Genomic DNA, 20,851 nt, shown 5'->3' on the forward strand with positions numbered 1-20,851 from the left:
CCTTTTCACTTGACTTAAAATGTGTTTTATGGTTTGGTGTGTTCTTTCTAGGGTATTTTTCAGCAGTTCTTTAAAATATGAAGAGCAGATGCCACTGTCCTTTATCACTTTTTGCAATTCTTTCATGTCTTGAGATGGGATAGGTGTCCATGTTCTGGGACCTCCGGCTTGCTGGCTGAATATCACAGGCATAGCTAGAGGATTTAGATTTTCCTCTTTGCAAATTTCTCGTGTGACTTCATGCCAGTCTGTCAGTTGAAGGTCATCAGAACATTTCTGGGGACTTTCTAAAATCGGGATTGGTGGTGGTGGATCCTCAGATTTGAGAGAGTTGGCAGCTGCAAGGGCAAAACAGTTCTTTGTCTGTCCTGTATTTGTTAAAGTGGCTGTCACATTCCATCCTCCCCCTTCTCGTTGCATGGCTTGTGTGCCAAGCTGTGGTACTGTCATGCTTGGGCACGATGCAGGAGGCAGAAGCAGGGATGCAGGAGGCAGAGAGCTTGTCAGTGAAGACATCTGAGAAGAACTTGAAGCTGCGGGAGGAGTCGTCAGGCATGAAGCTGTTACAGTAGCACGTAGGTCTGGCGGTGGAAGAGGCGCGGAAGGATACATATAAGTCGCTGTAGAATCATGTTGCTGTTGTGCTGCGTACAGGGTCGTAGACGAAGGAAGGGCTGCTGGAGGCTGTGGTCGTGCAGAAACTGCTGGTGGCTGTGGCGTCGGGGGCTGTGCAGCACGCGCGGCAGTGTGGACTATTTGCGATGGCACTGTAACAAGTTCCGGCTGAGCGTAGGTTTCTGCATGGGGCTGTATCACAGGCGGTGACGCGGCTGGGCGCGTTGGCGCGAAATGCGAATGCGCTGCGTGCACGGGGTCGGCGTAGGAAGTTATCACGGCGGCGGGCTGCATGGGGCGCGCGGGACGTGGCGGAGGCGCAGGGATCGCAGCAGGAACCGTGGGAGGGATCTCTAAGAAGCCTGTGGGCACAGGACACGCCGGAGCCGCGGCTGGGGGCTCCGGAGAGTCACCGTGCGATGGGGACACGTCGGCAGGGGGTCGTGCTGCGAACTCGGCCACAGCCCCGGCCTCCGGTGCAGCCGTCGCTCTGGCAGGGACGGGAGGGCGGGGTGGAACACGCCGCGGAGCGGGGACTGGGCGTGCCCGGCCATCCGCCGTCTGTGCTGCGGGAGTGAGCTGCTCGTAGCTTGCGGGCAGGGCCAGGGCACGCCGCGGAGCCGGGACTGGAACGGGCCGTAGCATTCGCCGCGGCGCGGGGCTGGGGCGCTGTGGCAGAACACGCGGGGGGGTGGTGGGCATTTCCGCGTTAGTGTGCGCAAGGGGAACTGCAGGGACAGCCGGTACCGGCGCCTGCAGCACCGCGGGCGCCGGCACCGCTGCAGCCGGCACTGCCGCTTCACTGAAAGGCAGCGGCGGCGAGGCAGCGGCGGGCACGGGCGAGAGCGGTGGCACCGCCAGCACCGCGTCGGCTGCAGAGAGGGGACCCTGCGCCGCCTGCAAAAGCGTCGCAGCCTGCTTGTGCAGTAGGCCTGCGACAGCAGCAGCTACAGCAGCAAACGCTGAGGCTGGCGGGCCGGCGGGACCCGCGGCGGGGAGGGGGGGTAGAGCCGGGGCCGCGTGGTATGGAGGGGGAAGGGCTGCCGCCGTGCCGGCAGCGAGAAGCACCGCAGGGACGCTGTCAGTGGGCGGGCTCGAAGGGGCAGAGACGGGGACGGGGCCCGGCACACTGGAGCGGGGGGAGGGGGCCCCGATAAGAGGAATTCCAGCCGTGAACGGGACCGAGGGCGCGGTGGGAGGGGCCGCAGGGTCCGGTGGGGGCGTAGGGGCCGAGGGGACGGGTGCCGCAGCCACGAGGGTGGGGAATGGGGCCGCGGCGCTCGGCGGGGCCGCGGAAACCGAAACCACGTGGCGCGGCGAGGGGGGGGAGGGGGGCGGGCTCCGCTGCAGACCGGCGGCCACGCGGAGGGGATCTCCGGGAGCGGCGTGACTAGATGTCGTGGCTGCAGAGGCATTTTTTGTAGCAAAGATCTCAGCGAGAGCCCTAGAAGCTGGAAGGAGCTCAACAACAGCGAAATTCCTTCGTGAAATATCATTAAAGAGTCTATTTCCAACTGAGTCCCAAAAGTCTCTGGTAAAGACGGCTGAACGGTCAGCATTGGGAAAGTTAACTAGAGTCCATTCTAAAAGGTCTTTCAGCTCTTGCTTATGTAAAGTACTGTGATTGCAGCGTAAAAGATACTTAAGTTTCTTATAGAGATCTCTATCAAGGGTAGAATGGCAGTGCCCCATTTTTACACCAGTGTAGCTCACCTCGATGTCGCAGAAGCAGGTCCTCACTCGAGATCCGACGTAGGGGTTGGCCAGACACTCCAGCCGGCTCTCAGGACGCTGCGCGGGGATCCCTTCAGAGTCACGGCTCCAGGCGCTGCTCCGGAACAGCTCTTCCGTGCTCGGGACCCCAACATCCCATCGGCGCTTCAGTGCGGGCAGTGCAAAGCAGTGCCCACATGCGCTCAACGCACGTGGCAACGTACCACGGCAAAACTCCCTCCGTGAGCCCCAGTGGCCGCCGCTCAGCAGCAGCCGTCTGTGCTCGAGGGACGCCAGACAAAACCTCCTCAGAGCTCCGAGTGTTCGCTACTTAGTAACGATCCTCGTGCTCAAGGTTTTGTCTTCGGCAACTTTAAAGAGCTCCAGCCTCACGCTGCCCTGCAGCGATATACTGTGCTCACGACACCGATTAGCATACAACTGGTAAATTACCGTCCATGGGGAAGTCTCTCACAGCTTGAAAGGCTGGGTCCGGCGTTTTCCACGTTGTGCGCCAATTGTAGAAATAGCTTCCTCTTGCTGCTGAGGACTCCAGGACGGTGTAGATGAATGTAGACGAGAGATCTCTGAAGTTAGGTTTTAGAAGATGAGGTTTATTGTAAGGGATGTGGGGGCCTTGCTCGGAGCTGCCAGGCTGCAGCTCGTGGCAAGGCCTAGGAAAGTGGGGGAAGGGAGAAGTAGGGAGAGGAAATTCCAAGAGAGGAAAGTCCTCAGGGAAGGGTGCAAGCAGAAAGAGAGCAAAGAGCAAAGAGCAAAGAGACCGTCCAGCCCCCTTGGGACCCCTTATCAGGGGTCTTCAAGGTGGGCTGGAACAAGCCTTGGGCCAATGGGGTTACAGATACCTGATACTTCAGGGGAGGGGTACAGGTGTGGGATGAACCATACATTGAGGGGTGAGACAGAACATTCCATTTGACCTCTGGGTCTGGCTGCAGGTAACTTTCAGATGGTCACATAACTGTTTTCCCAGAGATCCAGTATCTAATACATCTCAAACATCAAAACTTACTTTCAATTCTATCTCAGTTACAGGTTTCACATTCTCAGAATAGAGGAAATCATATTTATAGGGCTTTCTGGCTTCATCCTCCCCAACAGGTTTTATTAGAATTAAAAAATCTGATAAACACAGCCTTAAGGAAAGAGTATGACTGATTTTCTCCAGACTCTACAAAAATGTACTGAAGTTATTATACATCTGGAAATTTTCAGACAAAATTATTTTCTCTCAATTAAACAGAAAAAATATACAGCTGGTTGCGATCTTAACTATAAGCAAATTGCTCCCATGTAAAAATCTGTAAAAATGAATCCAGTATAAAAGAGGTATTTTAACCACACCCATGTTGAAAATGACACCATGGGAATAAGTAAACCAAGAGTTATTGCTTTCCTTTTCTTAGCAATTTTAGATTTACGTTTGTATAATGATCGAAAAGTAACTTTAGTTTCACAAAGTTTTCCCATTTGGATTCTATACTTTTTTGATCAGTTTAAGATTTTGGCATGAAGAATTAAAAATAAGTAATTCTGTTGAATTATTTCTACAGGTTTTGACAAGAAGACTACTTCTACTACACATATGGACAACATATGTATACAAGTGCCATGTATTCCTGCCCTCATTAAGGGTTTCAAGATGTTATCCTAAAGTAAATAATTGCTATTGCTAGTATATTATTTGAAAATATATCAACTTTGATGACATGATATTGTATTTGGGGTATTTATCTGTCTAAATTTGAATTTATATGGAAAATATCTTGGACTGATGTCTTCCCACAACTCACACAAGTACATGGGGAGGTCTGGTTGGTTTCAAAACAAAGAGCAAAATTTCTTATGGTCAAATTTTAAATTAATCAATGATTTCTACACAATATATTCATCATTCTACACATGTTGTAATGACATACAAAATTAGGCATCAAGATCAAATTAGTTATTCTATACTTTGCCTATAGTCCACAGAGAGAAAGAAGTGTCACTAGGAGAAACTCCCAGGGGGAAGCATGTCTTTACTGCAGTACCATCTCTTGGGCTTCCTGATCAAGGCTGCGAGAACTCATACAAACCTCAAACCATCAGGAAACTATCAAACAATATTAAGAACGTCAGTATTCCTGAGATTCTTAAGCAAAACTATATATATATATATTTACTTGGGATATGTGTCTGTAAAGATAAATAAGTAAAAATAAAGTTATTTGAAACAAAACAGCTCTCCACAGTCTTCTGCTCTTTCAGATTTTCTTTTTACTTGGTAGAGTGACATTAACGAAGAAGTGAGTCACATGTTCCACTGCTGAATATTTTTAACCTAGATAATTAATTAAACATTTACCTACAATTTCAAATTTTTATGAGTATCTCACATAGAATAAATACTTTCACTTTCTTGATGACTGGTATTCAATGTTCATAGGCTTAGGCTGTTATACAATTTTTTCAAGAGCAATAGGTCCTCAGTGTTTCAAACTGCTGAGATAACACAGAGGAGATAATGACTAGTGGACATGAGTACTGAGAACATTACCTACATTCTTCAAATATTTCAAAATCTACTTAACACCACTTAGGTACTATTAGGATAAGCAAAAATATACAAAACTGGAAGCAACTTATTTCATTTCTTATCAAGTATGTTACATTAGTTGTTGCGGTTCTTTTCATACTCTACCTTCCACAGGTTACCCACTAGGTTCTGTTCAAATTCTTTCACTAAGATATTTACTGAATAAATTAGTTTTCACTGACTGGTTTATTTATTGATTTACTTATCCATTGGCAGGTAATTCATATTCAGAATAATTATATGAATGCTGTACTAAGCAGTTTGGTCAGCAGGAACTTCAGTTGTATGTGGAAATGGGGCTTGCTTCGAATACATCTTTCAGTAGCTTTCCAAGAAATAATACATGAAAGTACACAGGAAAAAAAAAATAGAGTTGAGAAAGCAATATACTACTATCTTTGGTAAAGAGTAATGCTTTCAAGAAACAATTTATTCCTTTGAGTATAAACTATCTAGACTTCAGCTCAGAGAAGGATGGTCATTTAGAGGTCATATACATTTTTCTGTAACTCCTTAGGTCAACACTCCCAACTGAGATTATGTCAGCATTTCTGAATTTCAGAGGCATAATTCTTCCTCACATCCACAGGAAGAAATTTCAAAATACTGTCACAAAATCCTCAGTCACGAATACCTGGTTTTGTCCTAGCTGCATACATCAGATCAATTCATGAAAGTTACTACCTAAGGAAAAAGAAAAATTAGACAGATTATACACGTATCTTTTAATAGAAAATATTCACAAAGAGAAAGGTGTCTTGGATTATTTGGCTCATATTCCTCTATTCTGGGTACAATTTTGGTATAAATTCAGCAGCTACCTGATGGAAAATGTGCAAAGAGATTTTTCCTCCATGCAGATTTTTCTTGCAGCAGGAAGTATTAGTGTAAAATTTCTCATACCTGCCTTGAATTTCTAAAAGTTCAAAGATCAGTGTGTCGCTTAAATCAGTTGTTGGCTCTCCTGTTACCAGTGCAAAGAAATAGGTGGGGCAAATCTCTTTTTGGATTACCCTGTGTTAGAGACTTATATTAAGAAAGAAGGAATCAGGATGTACCCATGTCTTCGTATCATCTGTATCTACGTTATTAACTTAGGTTAGCCTTTAACTTTGAGATGGCAACAGTTAAATAAGATGTCTGCTCTTCAATAGCAAGCAGCTAAGTGGAAAAATTGGCATAATTTAATTTGGCTATTTATATGTTTCAAAATTAGAAAGATGTGGATTGATGAGAACAGAGAAGTACCCTGAATATGATGGAAGTGTCCTCTTGGCAGATCTTCCATAGAGTATTGCTCAAGTTCCTCCTGGGACAACTTCAACTGAAGTAACTTGTCTGGTCTCCAAAAAATTTTGCAATCTATTGGGCTATAGCCCATCTATAGATGGGCTAGCCATTCTCTCATGCCTCCAAATTCAATATACTTAAGTATATAAAAAGTATTGAAATTTTTAAGGATACTTAAATGAATACTGAAGTGATTCTACTTACACCAAAGTAAAAAAAAAAAAAAAAAGTCTATTTTCAGCTTTAAACAACCTGTCCTAAAACCTAAATCACATACAAAATATAAGGCTAAATTCTTAAAATCATCTCTGCAGTATAATAACCTTGCTTGTGCCATATTAACAAAGGAACAAAAATACTGAATTCTTGAAAAATATAAATGAACCATGCTTCTCAGTGGGTTCTTAAGTGAATTTTTTGGAAGAAGAAGGTGGGATTTTTAGAAATGAGTGAATTGTATGAAAGAAATATACCGGCAGTGATCTTTCTTCCAATGCTTTCAATGAAGTGTTATCTCTAGGCTCAGAAGAAAGCAAAAAGGACTTAAAACTTTTGAGCTGAAGAACAATCTCTCTCATTATCTGAAAACTTGCCTACCACTGACAATTTCCCTTCCAAGTACCAGCTGCATTCATGCACATTTTGTCAGATGTTCCGGTGTGTGAACTCAGACTTCTTAACTGCATGTGACAAATTACAGGAAGTGTTATTTTTGATTTCTGTCCCACTGGAGTAAGGTGCGATCAGTTTAAAAATAATAAAGATGAGCAGTTTGTCCTTTCTTGTTTGTAACCTGCCTGGAACTGGGATCACTGTTGGGTTTCACATAATACCTAAATTCCTATTCTAAGAACACAGCAATATGTACTCTCATTCTGTAAATGCTGTACGTGGCTTGTAACATTTGCCATTTCCCTTCTGCTGATTTTACAAATTTTGACTTTGGTTCTAGGCGGGCAATAAGAGGTATGTATGGCAAAGCAAATTATCCTCAAAGCCTGAGAAATATCTCCATTGCTCATTGTCCCCTGCTGAGTTTTAAAATGTTTTGAGTCTGAACAAGGGGCCTATGATGCCCTTGCCCGCTCCTGGGGCATCCTGCACCGTGGGCACCACAAGCTGCCATCTACTCTGCCTGTCCTCAAAGCCAGCCTTGACCATCATTGACAAAACAGTGATTAATGGCCAGGTGTGAGAGTGTCACACCTAACGAAGATGAGAAGCTCACACCACCTTATGTGGAGCACAGTCTGCTGCCCAGTGTAATCAATGGCATTAGGCTGGCCTTTATTTTGATAGTGCTGACTGACATCAATGAGCTGTTCTCCACCCCAGGATTGTGTTTCATGTGCTTCAGATTCTGTTTGTCTCCTGTGAACAGAGTCATTGGACTGACATGTGTTTTTAAGCAGCTTTCCATCCTATTAAGCAAAGGTTCCTGACTTCTTTAGGGTCTCATAGAAATGTTCCTTACATAAATGCTGTTCATATTTGTCCATTATTTAAAGTATTTGTACAACTGTCTCTGATACTGGAGCGAGTGTTTTTTTGGTTTTTTTTTCATATTAGCAAAATAAGATCTTGAACCCGAGTTCTTGCCAAAATCTTATATACCTTTCTCTTTCCTAAAAGCTTTCGTCATGACAGATGTTTCTAGCTATGACTGTTCCTCTTTCTACAATTAAAAATGCATACTCCTAATCTCTTTTAATTACTGTTTACTTCTTCCCATGGTTTCCTTCTTAGTACAGTATTCAGAAAGGAGAAGCAACTTAACCATCTCTTTTCATGTGATTCCAACTACTAAAACTTTGCAGTAATAGACCTTCAGATGTTTTAGGGACAGTTTATTCTCAGACAATTATAAATAGGTCAAATAACTCCATTTAGTATTCTGAATTGTGTTTATTCTGATCATACTAGACATATTAATACACGTGTTAATATAAGAAATTATTTTGCTAACAATTCAGTGCAGCAGAAAATACTCCACTCCAGACTTGAAGTTATAAATCCCTTTGTAGCTACAAAAATTAGGGATGGTATGTAAGACAATCTACATTTCTACAAACCATCTCAGTGCTGACATTTCTGTCATTCCTAGTATCAGCATAAGCTGGTTGTGAAACTATCATAGACTTCATATCCTTTTTTTTTTTTTTCTGCTGAAGAAATATTAAAGTATATTGACAACTCTAGGAATTTATGATTTGTCTTACTTACTCTGAGGATTTACTGATACATTTTTTAATCCTGGAGTGGCAAAAAGCCTGTTTGCCAATAACAGGTTCTGAGATATGATATCTTACACTGCTATGTTTCCTGTAATTTTTCCCCCAAATAACAAGCTAAGAAGCTTGCTGAAGCTGATGCTGATTTGCAAAGGTCCCCTGCAAAGAATAATGCAGTGTTGTTCCCTTGATGCATCTCCAGTAGTTACTCCAAGCACTTTAATGCATTGGAACACAGAGAGCGCTAGGAAAACAACTGGCTACTAACCTACTAACCATCAACTTCATGATTTATCCTTACATGAAGTTTCCAGGGATTTTTTTTCAGAGTAAAATTAAAGGTTTCTAAACTAACCTTAATATTTATTTATTTATTTATTTATTTATTTATTTATTTATTTATTTATTTTTACTGGCTGGAATGTCATATGGTCTGAATTAGAGGTTTAACACCTCTCTTTAGTCAACAGAGTGAACCAATCTCTTCCATAAATGATTTGTATTTAGGAATCACTGCTCTGGTTCATACAGGTCCCAAGAAGGTCTGTGCTGCTCCTCCACTTACTTTAGAAGAAGTACACAGAAATTAAGTCAGATAACTTAGTTAGCTAAGTTAGATACTTAAAGTTAGGATGAGTAACTATTTTATTGTATTCCAGCCTGAAATAACCATCCTTGACCCTGTAAAAATATACTGTGGATACTTGCTTTTAAAAATCACAGCAGTAACTGAAATGGTCTGCCGGAGATGCATCCTGTCCATATTTTATTTATGATTTCCCTTTTACAGTAGATGAAATTGTTTACAAAAAGAAGTTTGCCAGGAGGGTTTTAGTGGTTTACGCAGAAAATCTGATTCTTTCTCTTTAAAAGCACAGCCGAGGTTCTGTTTTAGAGGGAGTGTGGTATTTGGCTCTTGTCTGTGATCCAAGACCTGCTGTATAAGAAAAACCTGGTAGGAAGCAAACATTTTCCTTAAGCTCTGTTTCAGAGTCACTGCATTTAGCATACTTTCATGAATGAGACAGATTTAAGTAACACAAAATCCTCAAAATTATTTTCTAGGTACTTTTGATCAATACATTTTTTTTAAAGAGCAGTGTGAGATACTTCTCTGTGTTTCTGTTGTTAGTTTTCAGTGCTTGGAAACCACCTCTGAGCTACTGGAGAGCTTTATAGTTCTTGCATCCAGTTATTTATTACATTTCAAAGTGCCTGTTTAAGTACTTAACTTCAAGAAATGCTCACAAATTATTAAAGAAAGCTGCCATAAAGCACTTCTTCAATGTTGTCAGTGTCCTACATTTACATGTGCCTTTAGGAAAGACTGCTTAAATTTGATACATAAAGCTTGAAATGAAAAAGAGATTTATGTGCCAAGTGATAAAAAGTTTGCCACTTCTTGCAGTGCTGTGCTTTCTGTGCCATGAAGAGGTATTTGATGAGCCAGCAGGAAGGAAATGTGGCCATTTTTAGGTACATAACCCTTAGCCTGATGAGAGATACTGAGGGAAGTGGTGCTAAGGTGAATGCACAGGTGGTTTGGGAGGGAGTTACATTTGTCTAAGAAAGTCACTTGCTTAGGGTGAGTTCAGTTCCCTGTGGCAGTTCAGACATATTTAGAAATTTAATAATACTTAAGGGCAGTAGTTGGCAAAGATGAACCTCGGGCAGGAGCTAACTTCTCCTTTTTCATCAGGCATCTCCTAAGAGAGATAAGGAGGGATATGAAGGTCACTCTGCATCTTCTAGGCTGGGCTGGAAGTGCTTCTTGAAGTCAGAATGCATGAGCCTGTACACACCCAGTACAGAGAAGTGTCAAGGAAACCACAGGTGACCTGTGTCAGCCTCAGTAAGCCCTCTTGCCAAAGAAGATTCAGCCAGCTACACAAAAAGGCCCCACATTTTACTCCCATAAGTTGCTTCATAGGGATTTTAAAGTCCAGAATAAGCTATGCTGCTGTGATTTACTTCATCTGTGAGCACAGTACATTGGCCCAGTACATCGTGGGTTTTGCACAGGTGCAGCTATGCTGGCACGAGCTTCATGCCAGGAACAAGTACAGCCATGGCTGGTTTTCCATCTGCAAAAGGTAAAGCAGGACAGCAACCTGCAGTAACAGTAGCAACAAACTGAGCTGTGTAGATAGAAATGTAAAACTCCCCAATGCTTGTAACCAAATACAGCCACTCTCTAGTGCAAACAAAATTGAAGTCACTTGGTGGGTAGAAGCGATTTCAGCACAACACTGAAAGCAGGGAGTAAAGGGATTGAACACATCCCTGTGATCTGAATATTGCAGTAGGCTTTATGGATCACAGATGGGTTATTAAAAAACAAACAAACAAAAAAACCACAAACAAACAAACAAACAAAAGTGTTCATACAGCAGGTACAGGTCCACATTATTCACTGTTACATGGAATAATTTAATGGATACATATATTTTTAATAATTCATTTATGAAAAAAAATAAGGTTTTTTTAACATTCTAAGCCTGTATGTTAAATAGTGTAATTTAAGTGTTTGGGAGAAAAATGTTAGGTGGAATGTCTCTCATGATCCTTATGCATATATTGAAGCACATCTCTCCTGAGTAATTCCTGTGTTTTGTGACAGCCAGGCATCAGCCACTGCCCAGGTGAACTGCAGTGAAGAATCCCGATGATAATCATAGAGGTTAGTGTCCAGTTCATAGAGACAAATGTGGTATATGATCATTTTTCACTGAGAATAATAGGAATCTTTTCTATATAGCTGTGAAAAGTCAAATAAGTGAGCTAAGACTCCCTTTTAAGCTCTTCTCATCTGTCAGTACCATTCTAGTTCATTCAGATCTGCATAATTAATTTCTGTGCAAATACACTGCAACTCTAAGTACCACTGATGGAAGTAGGCCCCTTAATGCGTTTTGGGTTTGTATTTTTTTGGTTTTTTTAATTCTATTTCATATCGATCCACATTTAGTTGATTAAATTATCTTCAAATTAATGGTTAAATATATTTAGCTTTGTTTAGGTTGCAAAACCACGAAGTTAATCTGTTTTCTCATCTTCAGAACAACTTTTGAGGTAATGTCGTTTAAACAGTAAAATGTCGGAGGGGAAAAGAAAGCCCAAAGCCCTACGGTACGAGGAGATGAACTGTAAAGATAAGGCACGTATCTGTATTTGTAAATATAAAATATACTGCTGTGAAGCTGCCGCGGTCGGGAGCCCGTCCGTCCGTCCCTCTGTCCGTCCGTCCTTCCGTCCGTCCCCGGCCGCCTCCCTGCCGCGCGCTCCCGGCCCGCGCGCGCCGGCGGCACCACGCGCACGCGCACCCCCGCGCTCGCGCTGCCCCTCTCCCGGCGCGCTCCCGCTCCCGGCGCGCTCCCGTTCCCGGCGCGCTCCCGGCCCGGCCGCGCTGCAGCCGCCATCGCCTTTCCGTTCCCTTCCCTTCGCCTCCCGCTGCAGCCGCCGGACGCTGCGGGTCCCGCCGGGCCGCGGGCGGAGCGCGGCAGCACCATGTCGGCAGCACGGCCCAGCGACGCTCCCGGGACGGTGCGCGGTGAGTGACTCCCAGCGGCGGGCCGCGGGTCCGCCGGGCTCCGGCTGCCGGCCCGTCGGTGTCGAGCCCCGGCGCCGCGGGCAGTTCGTCCCGGCGCTGCTCCTCGGGCTGTGTGTCCGCTCCGCGGTTCCCCGCGGCCGCAAACGCAGCGCTGCTGCGGGAGGAGCGCGGGGCCTTCCCCGGGCCCTGCTGGCAGCGCTGGGGTGGCCGCGGCTCGGTGTTGGTCAGTACCGAGACGGCTCGGGCTTCGAGCGGCCAGGCAGCGCTGCGCTCGAAAGGCATGCTCCGATCGCATTTAAATATGGGTAGATTATGGAATGCCCTTACGTTTTTCAGATATATTCGTGTAGACGTGCGGTACGTCTGTAATGGCCAGTCAGCCTTGTCTCCATCCCTGGGAAGGTGATGGACCAGATCACACATTCCGGTGTAAGCTGCTCTAGGCGACCCTGCCTTGCCCTGAGGGCTGGACTGGATGCTCTCCAGAGGTGCCTTCCAACCCTAATGATACTGTAAACCTCATAATTTGTGCTCGAAGTGTTTCTCATGGGTATGAAGGTGTACGGATTTATTGACATGCTATTTTTACTGTCCCATATTAAATACTTTTACAAGTAGGAAAGTGTAAGAGAGTGATGTGGTGATGGGAAACTGCCACAATTGAATGTCTCATCTTTCTGTATGGGTTTATGGTTTACCCAAATAGAATGCATAAAAGAGATAATTAAGAGCAGAATATTAAAAAATCGGTAGCATGAAAATCTAGTGAAGTATAAACATACTTAGTTTTTCATCAATGTCAAACTTAACCAAAATAAAATGTATGTATTGTCCTTAAACACATTTTAACAGAATATGGTACAGGCAGAATTTTAAAGTAATTTGCAATTTAGGGATGTTTCCAGCTCTTCAGGGTCTGTGTACTTTTCTTCTGTCTGTTTCTTGAGTCTCACTGTGCCAGCTTGTCCTAGGAAGTGCTATGCTGCTGACAGATGGAGTCCAAACAATTTTCAGAATTGATTGCATGGGGAAATTGAGGCACCCTCTAGTGATGGTTATTTTCTTTTACAGAAGCTCATTTTCCAAGAATAAACAGAATAGCTCAGCAGTACTCCTCAGAAGAAAACTAGTCACTAATTTCCTTATGTGATAAATGTTTTATTTTGCTTTGTTACTTTTTGCTTCCAAAATACCTGTAATTTTGCAAATTTTATATGATCAAGTGAAATGTACATGTATTCTGGGTAGACTGTAGAATTGGTTTACTTAATTTTAGTGTAATTTATCCATCTATTCGGTTGGTTTTTTTGAAATTGCATCTCGCATTTTGAGAGAGGCTATACCTTGAGCTGCAGCCTTCATTTATCTATTCAAAACTTATTTCAATCCCCCCCACCTCTCCAGGATTCTGTTTGACAGATTTAGAAATAATTTAAATTTCCATGTTCTATATGTTGTATAGTTTTGAATACGCTGACACTGCTGTTAGCTATTGTGTTGCCCAGTTATAAAGTAAGAGTAGATTTGAGTTTCTCACTCCTTTGTTAGAGTGATGATCTGTGCATGAATAGCTGATTATCATTTTCCCACCAAGTGATAACTAAAAATATTTTCCCCTGAAGTTTTCCAGGTGCCATTGAAAAGTTCTGCATTGTCTGTTTGCTCCAATATCTTGTTTTGGTTTTATTTTAATGCCTGTGATAATATACATCACCTCTATTCTGAGGCCTTTTCAGTTTGTCATAGTTGTCGCCATATTGTGTTAAATTTGTAGTGTAAAAAGTATACACACCTCCTCACTGCTTTTTTCATGAAAAGGGAACTGTTTTTTAAAACAAGTGGGAAGTAGATAATGTTTCTGGAATCATCAGTCTGTCACATCCCTCAAATAGGTAGTTTATTTTCTTCTGGCATGGAATGATTATCGTTCTCAGCCCACTATGGCAAGCTTTTCTTGAAACATGTCCATCAGCTACTTCTTCACTTAATATTCAGGATAATCTCTGTACTAGTCTTTCAAGTATTCAGTCAGTCTCTACTACTTTTTAATGCAATCTGTTTGCAGAAATTCAATATTTTACTCTACTCCAATTATATGTGCGCTTAATGCCTTTATATCTCTCTTAAATGGAACGAGGTGGCTATATGTCAGTCCACTAGTCAGACTAAGTTTCAAGAGTTTCAAAAGCAGAATTGCTTTAAATAACTCGCAGAAGTTCTAAGTCTGTATCAGTGCAGAGGGCTTTGGAGCCACACAGATCCAAGGGCTTGGGCCGCCTCTGAGCACAGATGAAATCAAGGGAGAACACTGACTAGATGACATTTTCAGGTTCTCAGGTTTCATTTTGGTTTGACCATCCAGCAAACTTGTTAGATCTTGTAGATCTCGTAGAGCCTTTTTTCTGCGCCACAATCTTTTGTGAGCCTGAAGTTTTAAAAATTGCTAAAGTTTTTTCTCAATCCCAAAAACTTTTCAAAGGCCACCTTTGAGCAAATGTGACTTTCTGAGAATTCTTGCTTGTGTTTTCTGTACGCAGATAAGAACTATTGCACCATTCAAATCATTAATAAATCTTTTAAAGGTATTAGATTGAGGCAGATGCTGAAAATTCCTGCAAAAGAGGGGGTTTGCACTTTGAATCTTGTTCATTCTTTTGAAAGTTTTGAAATGCAATGAATGTTTCTTTTCTACAAATAGAGGCAGTAAATTATATCATTTGGAAACATTAGAATTCTCCCAAATCTCTTGATTCTGAGTAGAATCAGTAGTAATGAGGTTTATCTTAATGTATTTTTATTTTCTAAATGATGGTCAACTTAAAGTGTGCTTAAGCATTTCTTACAGTGGCTCATATAATGAAAGGTAGATCTGTTGAACTTTAAAGACATTTAAGTTATACTTTATAAAGGCTGGTGAGTCATTGAAAACCGATATAGTCACGGACAAAAACCCTCTAACTAGTTAAAGTTAGAAAGTGGTATGTTTATTCACCGGCGGGCGGCATGGGAGTCATTGCCGAAAGGCTCTTTGCTCCCTATTTATTTTCCAAGAATTTCATACAATACGTAAGTGCAACCCCAGCACCTCCCATCCCCGCTCTGTGTTAAAATGAGGCTCTCAGTCCTTCACGTGTGTGCAGTTCTTCTCTTGAGTTGGGTCGGTGGTCTCGAATTGGGTCAGTGCTCTCAAAGGATGAAGTCAGGAGAGTCTTCATCAGGTCTCTGTGACCCTCTGGCATGATCCAAGGTCCCCTGCTTCGTGATTGATTGATACCAAGTCCAGGTGCTGGCCATTGTTCTTAGTGCTTTCAGTCTGTTCTTACGACAGTTCACTTACTCCACTTTTTCAATAAACAAGCTCATAATATAACAGTTAGCTCTAGCTTGGGCATCTAATAATCATTAACCTACCATTTACTAATCTAACTTACATCTTGATCAATATAAATTGCTTCTAACCCTTAGATAAAATCTTAACTCTTCAAAGTCATGTCTCACTGGATTCCAAAAAATGTTTCATTCATTCAGATTTTCTTAGGCAATTTCTTTCTGTTGGAACATGAGACTCTAGTAAAAATGGTTTTATCTTCCATACATTTCTTTCAGAAAATACTTAAACACATTACCTTTTTTTCTATTTCAGACTTGCCACCTGTTCCTTCTACATCAAGGACAAGCTCTGCAGAGCTTTCTGTTAGGCAGCGAATGAGAGAGAAACTAAAAGCAGCAAGGGTAAGAATCTTTCAGAAGTCCTACTTGGTCGACTTCAGTCTTACAAGGAACATGCGCGTCATTTTACTTCCTTTGTGCCATGTGAATTTGAGTTGGGATGGCTGCTTTTTTATTTCTGAAGCTGAAAGAGTACTCAGTTCATCACTACAATTACATTCTGTATTGCTATTTTCTAATTTTTTTTTTAATTTGTTGATAGTAATATAAAAGGTATTGTTTTGTAATTCACAATACAATCAATGCAAGTTCTTTCTGTGCTCTTTGTCAAAAAACTTCTTGCACTAGCTTGAAAGCAATGGATTTCTTTGTATGTTTGCTGTACAATTTAATAAGTTGTATTATTATATGGATTTGGAAAATCACTTAAACTGGTTTTATAATTAAAAGATTCTGTCCCTAACACAAGTATGTGTAAGTTTTGAGTTCCTGGGAATTATTGTACCTTTGATCTATTTCTGTTTCTATTACAGCTAAACATTTTTTTTCACTTGTTTGCTTAGACAAAAGCTGAAATTACTTTATCACAAGAAGAGCCCAGTCCACATCCAAGACGTTTAAAAGGCATCAGAGAAAGAAAACCAGGAGTCAGACTGGATAAAACGGTAAAAACGTGCATTGTACCTTGCTATTCTTATAATAAGAAAGTGAATGTGAAACATGAAAAAAATCAAAGTCTGCACACTCTTGAAGATCAGCTTCATTTATCAGAATTATGCTACTCTTTGAATTAGTAACCAGAAAGGAACAATTCAGATTTATTTTTTTGGTATATATTTAGCAGTAATAAATTACTTACATTGTAATATGGACATCATGTGAAACTTCTGCCATTTAGAGGCTCATTATTTCTGTTACTTAAGATGCCATGAAGTATTTAAGATTTACTGTAACAGGAACTTTATATAAATAAAGCTTCCACTGTAATAGAGCTTTATATGAGTTTGAACAGCGTAATTCCTAAATGCTGGATATTAACTTTATATCATGGTATTTTATTGTATTTCCTTGTTAGCATTTTATATTGAGGTTTTTTTTGTATAAACATATTCTGTGTTAGAAATTCAATTTTATATTAAAAAAATCAACAAAGACTCTGCCTGTGTAGAACTGGCATCATATTCTTCAGAATTCACAAAGAGATTGCTTGCCTTTAGAAAATGTGTTCCAAAGAATGTGTTATTCCCAGGAAATAACATCATATAGCAGTAACGCCTTTATATGGAATTCCAAACAATGTGATTTAGCCTGGCTAAATCACTTGTCTAGGGGAGAATTGCCATTTCACGTATGTTGTGGGAAGATTCTTGGTAATGTTGTCTTAAAATAAGTAATTATTACCACTTTCAGTTAAGTAGTACTATTTTAATATATTTATATTAGGAAAATGGAGAAGTGATATCCTTATTAGAGTTGCGTATATGTGAAACCTTCCACATGTTGGTTTTGTTTCTTGTTCTTATTTATGCACAAGGTATTGTTTTGTTGTTAAACAAGTGGCCATCAGATTGACAGAGTTTGAGATTTTCTTTTTGAGATTATTATTTTGAAGTATAGATGTAATCGAGGTAAACTTGAGAAGTTTCTTCCTTTAACAGTTCAGGCTACAAGGAGGAAGAGCAGATAGAATGGAAGAACAGATAGAATGGTAGATGTGTTTTTGTTGGTTAAGCCTGATGAAAATCACTTTGAAGCACTTAAAGGAACTTGCTGAAGCAACCTCAGAACCAGTGGCTTTAACAGCGATCTGTGTGTAGGGAAAGAGAAGGCTTCAGAGAACTGGGAATGGATAAACATGATACCTCTTTTCTTGAAAAGGCAGGGGCGTGTCACCCATAGCGTTAGAGAGTAGCCTAGCAGTAATTGTTTGAGAGAATAACATAATCAAGTGTGTATTTGAGCACCCAAGTGATGAGCACCACCTTTTTTAAACAACGCCAAAGCGGGTTTTCCTGAGTGCAGCAGGGGCAGTCTGAGAAGTGCAGATTCCCTTAGCTGGGCAGCACCCCTGACACTGCTGCCCTGCTGGGGCTGTCCGCCCGAGCAGAGGGTTTGCCACTGCTGCCTTTCCCTCCCTTTGGACATCAGCATGGGATTGCTTGTGTTGAGGAGTGCAGAAACAATGATCCCGTCAGCAGTGAACACAGCTACTTGTCATTTAGGCAGTGAACCATTTCTTTATACTCTACAGTCTATTTCTTGACCCAAAGGAATTAAGTAATAGATGTACCCTTGTAAAATAAATATGCAATCTGTTTGTTACCGCAGTGGTGATGTTTCTCTTTTGTTATTTATTTCTGTAACAATGCAGTATCTAGTAACTGTAGTCAATTGTATTTTTTTATGATTCACTAAATGTGCGCTAAAACTTATGTATGTGTTTTTTATGCAGTCTGATAATGACAAATTCAGGGAGGTGCCAGAGAGTGAATCACACTTATCATCAAAAGTAAAGTTTCGTGATTCTGTAAAAAAGCTTAAGCAAAAGTCAACAGTAAGTACCAATTCCTCCATTTCAATAATGAATATTAATTTAATTTAACCTTATATGGCTTCATGATTCTGTTTGAAGAAGCAGACAGAATTCAGTCTTAAGCAGTGGAGAAGGTTTTATTTAATTTAAAAATTCACAAGATGTATATGCCAACAATTGAAGTATATTAAAGGAACCTTCATCAATTATAAGAATGGCTTTGGATCATTTGATCATTTTTTTACCCAAAAAACTAGTAAATCCATCTGGACACAATTACCGGGGTTTGCAGGAAAAATGTATCTTCTGTTTAAATCCTTTTTATTGAATGCTGCCAATTGGCAGTTAAAGCATTTTACAGACTAGCATATTGATATTTATTAGCCACAAAGTACTGCTGTTAATTCTTTTCTTAGAGGATTCATCCTAAAGCTAAAGGGTCCTGGGTCCTTCAGAGGCAAAAGGCCATTAGAAATTTCTCTTCCTATCATTTACCTGGGTATCTGCAGAATGGCCAGAACTTAAACTTTGGTGTTCTGATTCACAAATGGTTTATATTTAAAACAATAAGAATGTTAAAAGTAGATCAGGTATCTTTTTAAACAAAATTTTGCAAGAAATATATAGAAATAGAGAAAGTTTCATGAATCATTTACAAATTTCAGTTAGCTTCAGCGTTTGAGTGAGTTCTGTTTGAGATAAAATAATAATCATCTTGTAACAAATGTTTATACATACTGCTGCTTCGTATTTTTAATGGGAAGATTTATTCACTTGTCCTGATTTTCTTAAAAATACCATAATAAAGTATCTTTGTGTTATTTTTTTAGTTCCAGAATGATTTTCCTTCTGAGGAAGAAGCTTATAATTTTTTTACCTTCAATTTTGATGCCATACCAGAAAAAATGAAAGCTGGATCCAGGAAAAAGAATGGATTAAATGAAGAAGAAGAGGTGGAAGAGGAATGCGTCGAAAGTCATGAAGATGAGCAAGAGGATGAAATGGTGAGAACTATAGGATAAATGTTCATATTTTTTATTCAGATTTCTGTTAATTTTATTAGTCTATGTAAAACGGCATCTTTGGTTACCTTAAAAATTCTCAGAGTGCACTTTCTCAAGAAACTTCCTTAAGAAGCAGACAAACTAACAGAGATGTTTGCACTTAACCTATAGGATGAAGACATGCGCCTAGTGAAAGATGATGATTTATTCATCAGGGAGACAGATGAAGACCTTGTAGTAATGAGACCTGTTGATTGTGTAAGCTACACTGAGCAACTGAAAAGGGAAAAAGAATTTCTCTTCATTCCCAGCATGTTAGCAGGTATATAGATTGTGCTTATCCATTTAGTTCCTGGATTTTTGCATAGCATGGCACCCTTTGATCTGCTGAATAAAGCTTGTATTGACTATCTCTGGCAGCAGAGAGGGATGTTTAATTGCAGCTGTCTGACGCTGATCATCCAGTCCAATCTGAAGAGGTCTGACAGGATGGATTAGCCAGGAGCATGCACACCTCAGCAGGTCACCTGCTGCACTGGCAAGTGTACTCAGGGCACTTCAGTTGCTTGGGGGTAACTTCCTTACTGCTGTCTGTAGGAAGTGCAAGGTGCTGCTTAATGTATGCAGCTTTGATCATATTTCTGACCTTTTTGACTTACTCCCACAGAGTTTAAAATCCTGAAAAATTGCTTTATAATATCACTTGCTATTTGAACTGGAAGAAACATAAACAAGTCTCCCAATATATACTGGAATGGTACCGGTACAGCTTGCAGTGTAGTGTCATATTTGACATTGTGTGCCTCTGTTTTTTCATGTCTTGTAATTTAGTTCTGACTGTTTCCTGTGTGATCCACTGTATTCTGATTTAAGGGAAAACTTTTGTAACCCTCTGTACAATCCCTCCTTGTTTTGAGATTGCTTCTTGAAAAATACGGAATCCATACACACAGTCAGCCTTGCAGGCAGGTCTTCAAAACGAATTCCATCTGCTGACATTTGGCTAACATAACTCTTTATGCATGTTTTGTATTTTGTATGAGACTAACTTAAGCAAACTATATATTAATGGTAGGTCTGATTAATCTGGAAGTTTCACTTTCCATTGGAAAGGCTTAGTTCTCTAGTCAGTTGTTGCTCAAGGTTCTCTACCCTGTTTTGCAAGCAGCCATTAACACTAAAAAACTCCACTGAGTAGCTTGAAGTATTTTTTGGTAAGGGAATTTTTAGTTATCGGTTTATTAGAATTGTGACACTTTGGTACTTTTATGAGAGATCTGTCTTGATTAAGATAAGGACCTCTTTTAATTATATTTTTATTTCTTTTTTTCCTACGTAGAAAAATACTTCTGACAGCATACTTAATATAAAGTGCCGTTCATTTTAAGAATTAACAAACTAAAACTACAGTTGCAAGATACTTTACATGGGTTTTTTTTGTTTTTTTTTAATTTCTCATAAGTGCCTGCTTCTGAGAAGATGCCTAGAAATATGCAGCCCAGGTACCTTGAGGATGAAGGTCTTTACACTGGAGAAAGGCCCTTTGTATCACAATCTAATCAAAATATTTTAGAAAACAGAATACTCAGACAGGACCAAGTAAGTCACTGATATATTTTTAGTTGTAACTTTTATTGGTATTTTATTTAT

At 40.8% G+C, this 20,851-nt stretch overlaps 1 protein-coding gene across 2 annotated transcripts in view; it reads left to right on the plus strand.

The window, feature by feature from the left end:
• Positions 1 to 11,862: 11,862 nt before the first annotated feature.
• Positions 11,863 to 20,851, plus strand: part of CC2D2A (coiled-coil and C2 domain containing 2A) — a 51,254-nt gene continuing 42,265 nt past the window's right edge. For both annotated transcript variants that reach the window (XR_005701052.1, XM_040065376.2), the window contains exons 1-7: positions 11,863 to 11,995; positions 15,639 to 15,727; positions 16,228 to 16,329; positions 18,117 to 18,218; positions 19,028 to 19,201; positions 19,373 to 19,523; positions 20,664 to 20,800. Coding sequence is in view for 1 of the 2 variants with exons in the window: in XM_040065376.2 (XP_039921310.1) it covers positions 11,953 to 11,995; positions 15,639 to 15,727; positions 16,228 to 16,329; positions 18,117 to 18,218; positions 19,028 to 19,201; positions 19,373 to 19,523; positions 20,664 to 20,800 (798 nt within the window). In the remaining variant the exon portion in view is untranslated. The remainder of the gene's footprint in view (positions 11,996 to 15,638; positions 15,728 to 16,227; positions 16,330 to 18,116; positions 18,219 to 19,027; positions 19,202 to 19,372; positions 19,524 to 20,663; positions 20,801 to 20,851) is intronic.

This window comes from Hirundo rustica, chromosome 5 (genome assembly GCF_015227805.2).
Source record: "Hirundo rustica isolate bHirRus1 chromosome 5, bHirRus1.pri.v3, whole genome shotgun sequence".
NCBI classification, from domain to species: Eukaryota; Metazoa; Chordata; class Aves; order Passeriformes; family Hirundinidae; genus Hirundo; species Hirundo rustica.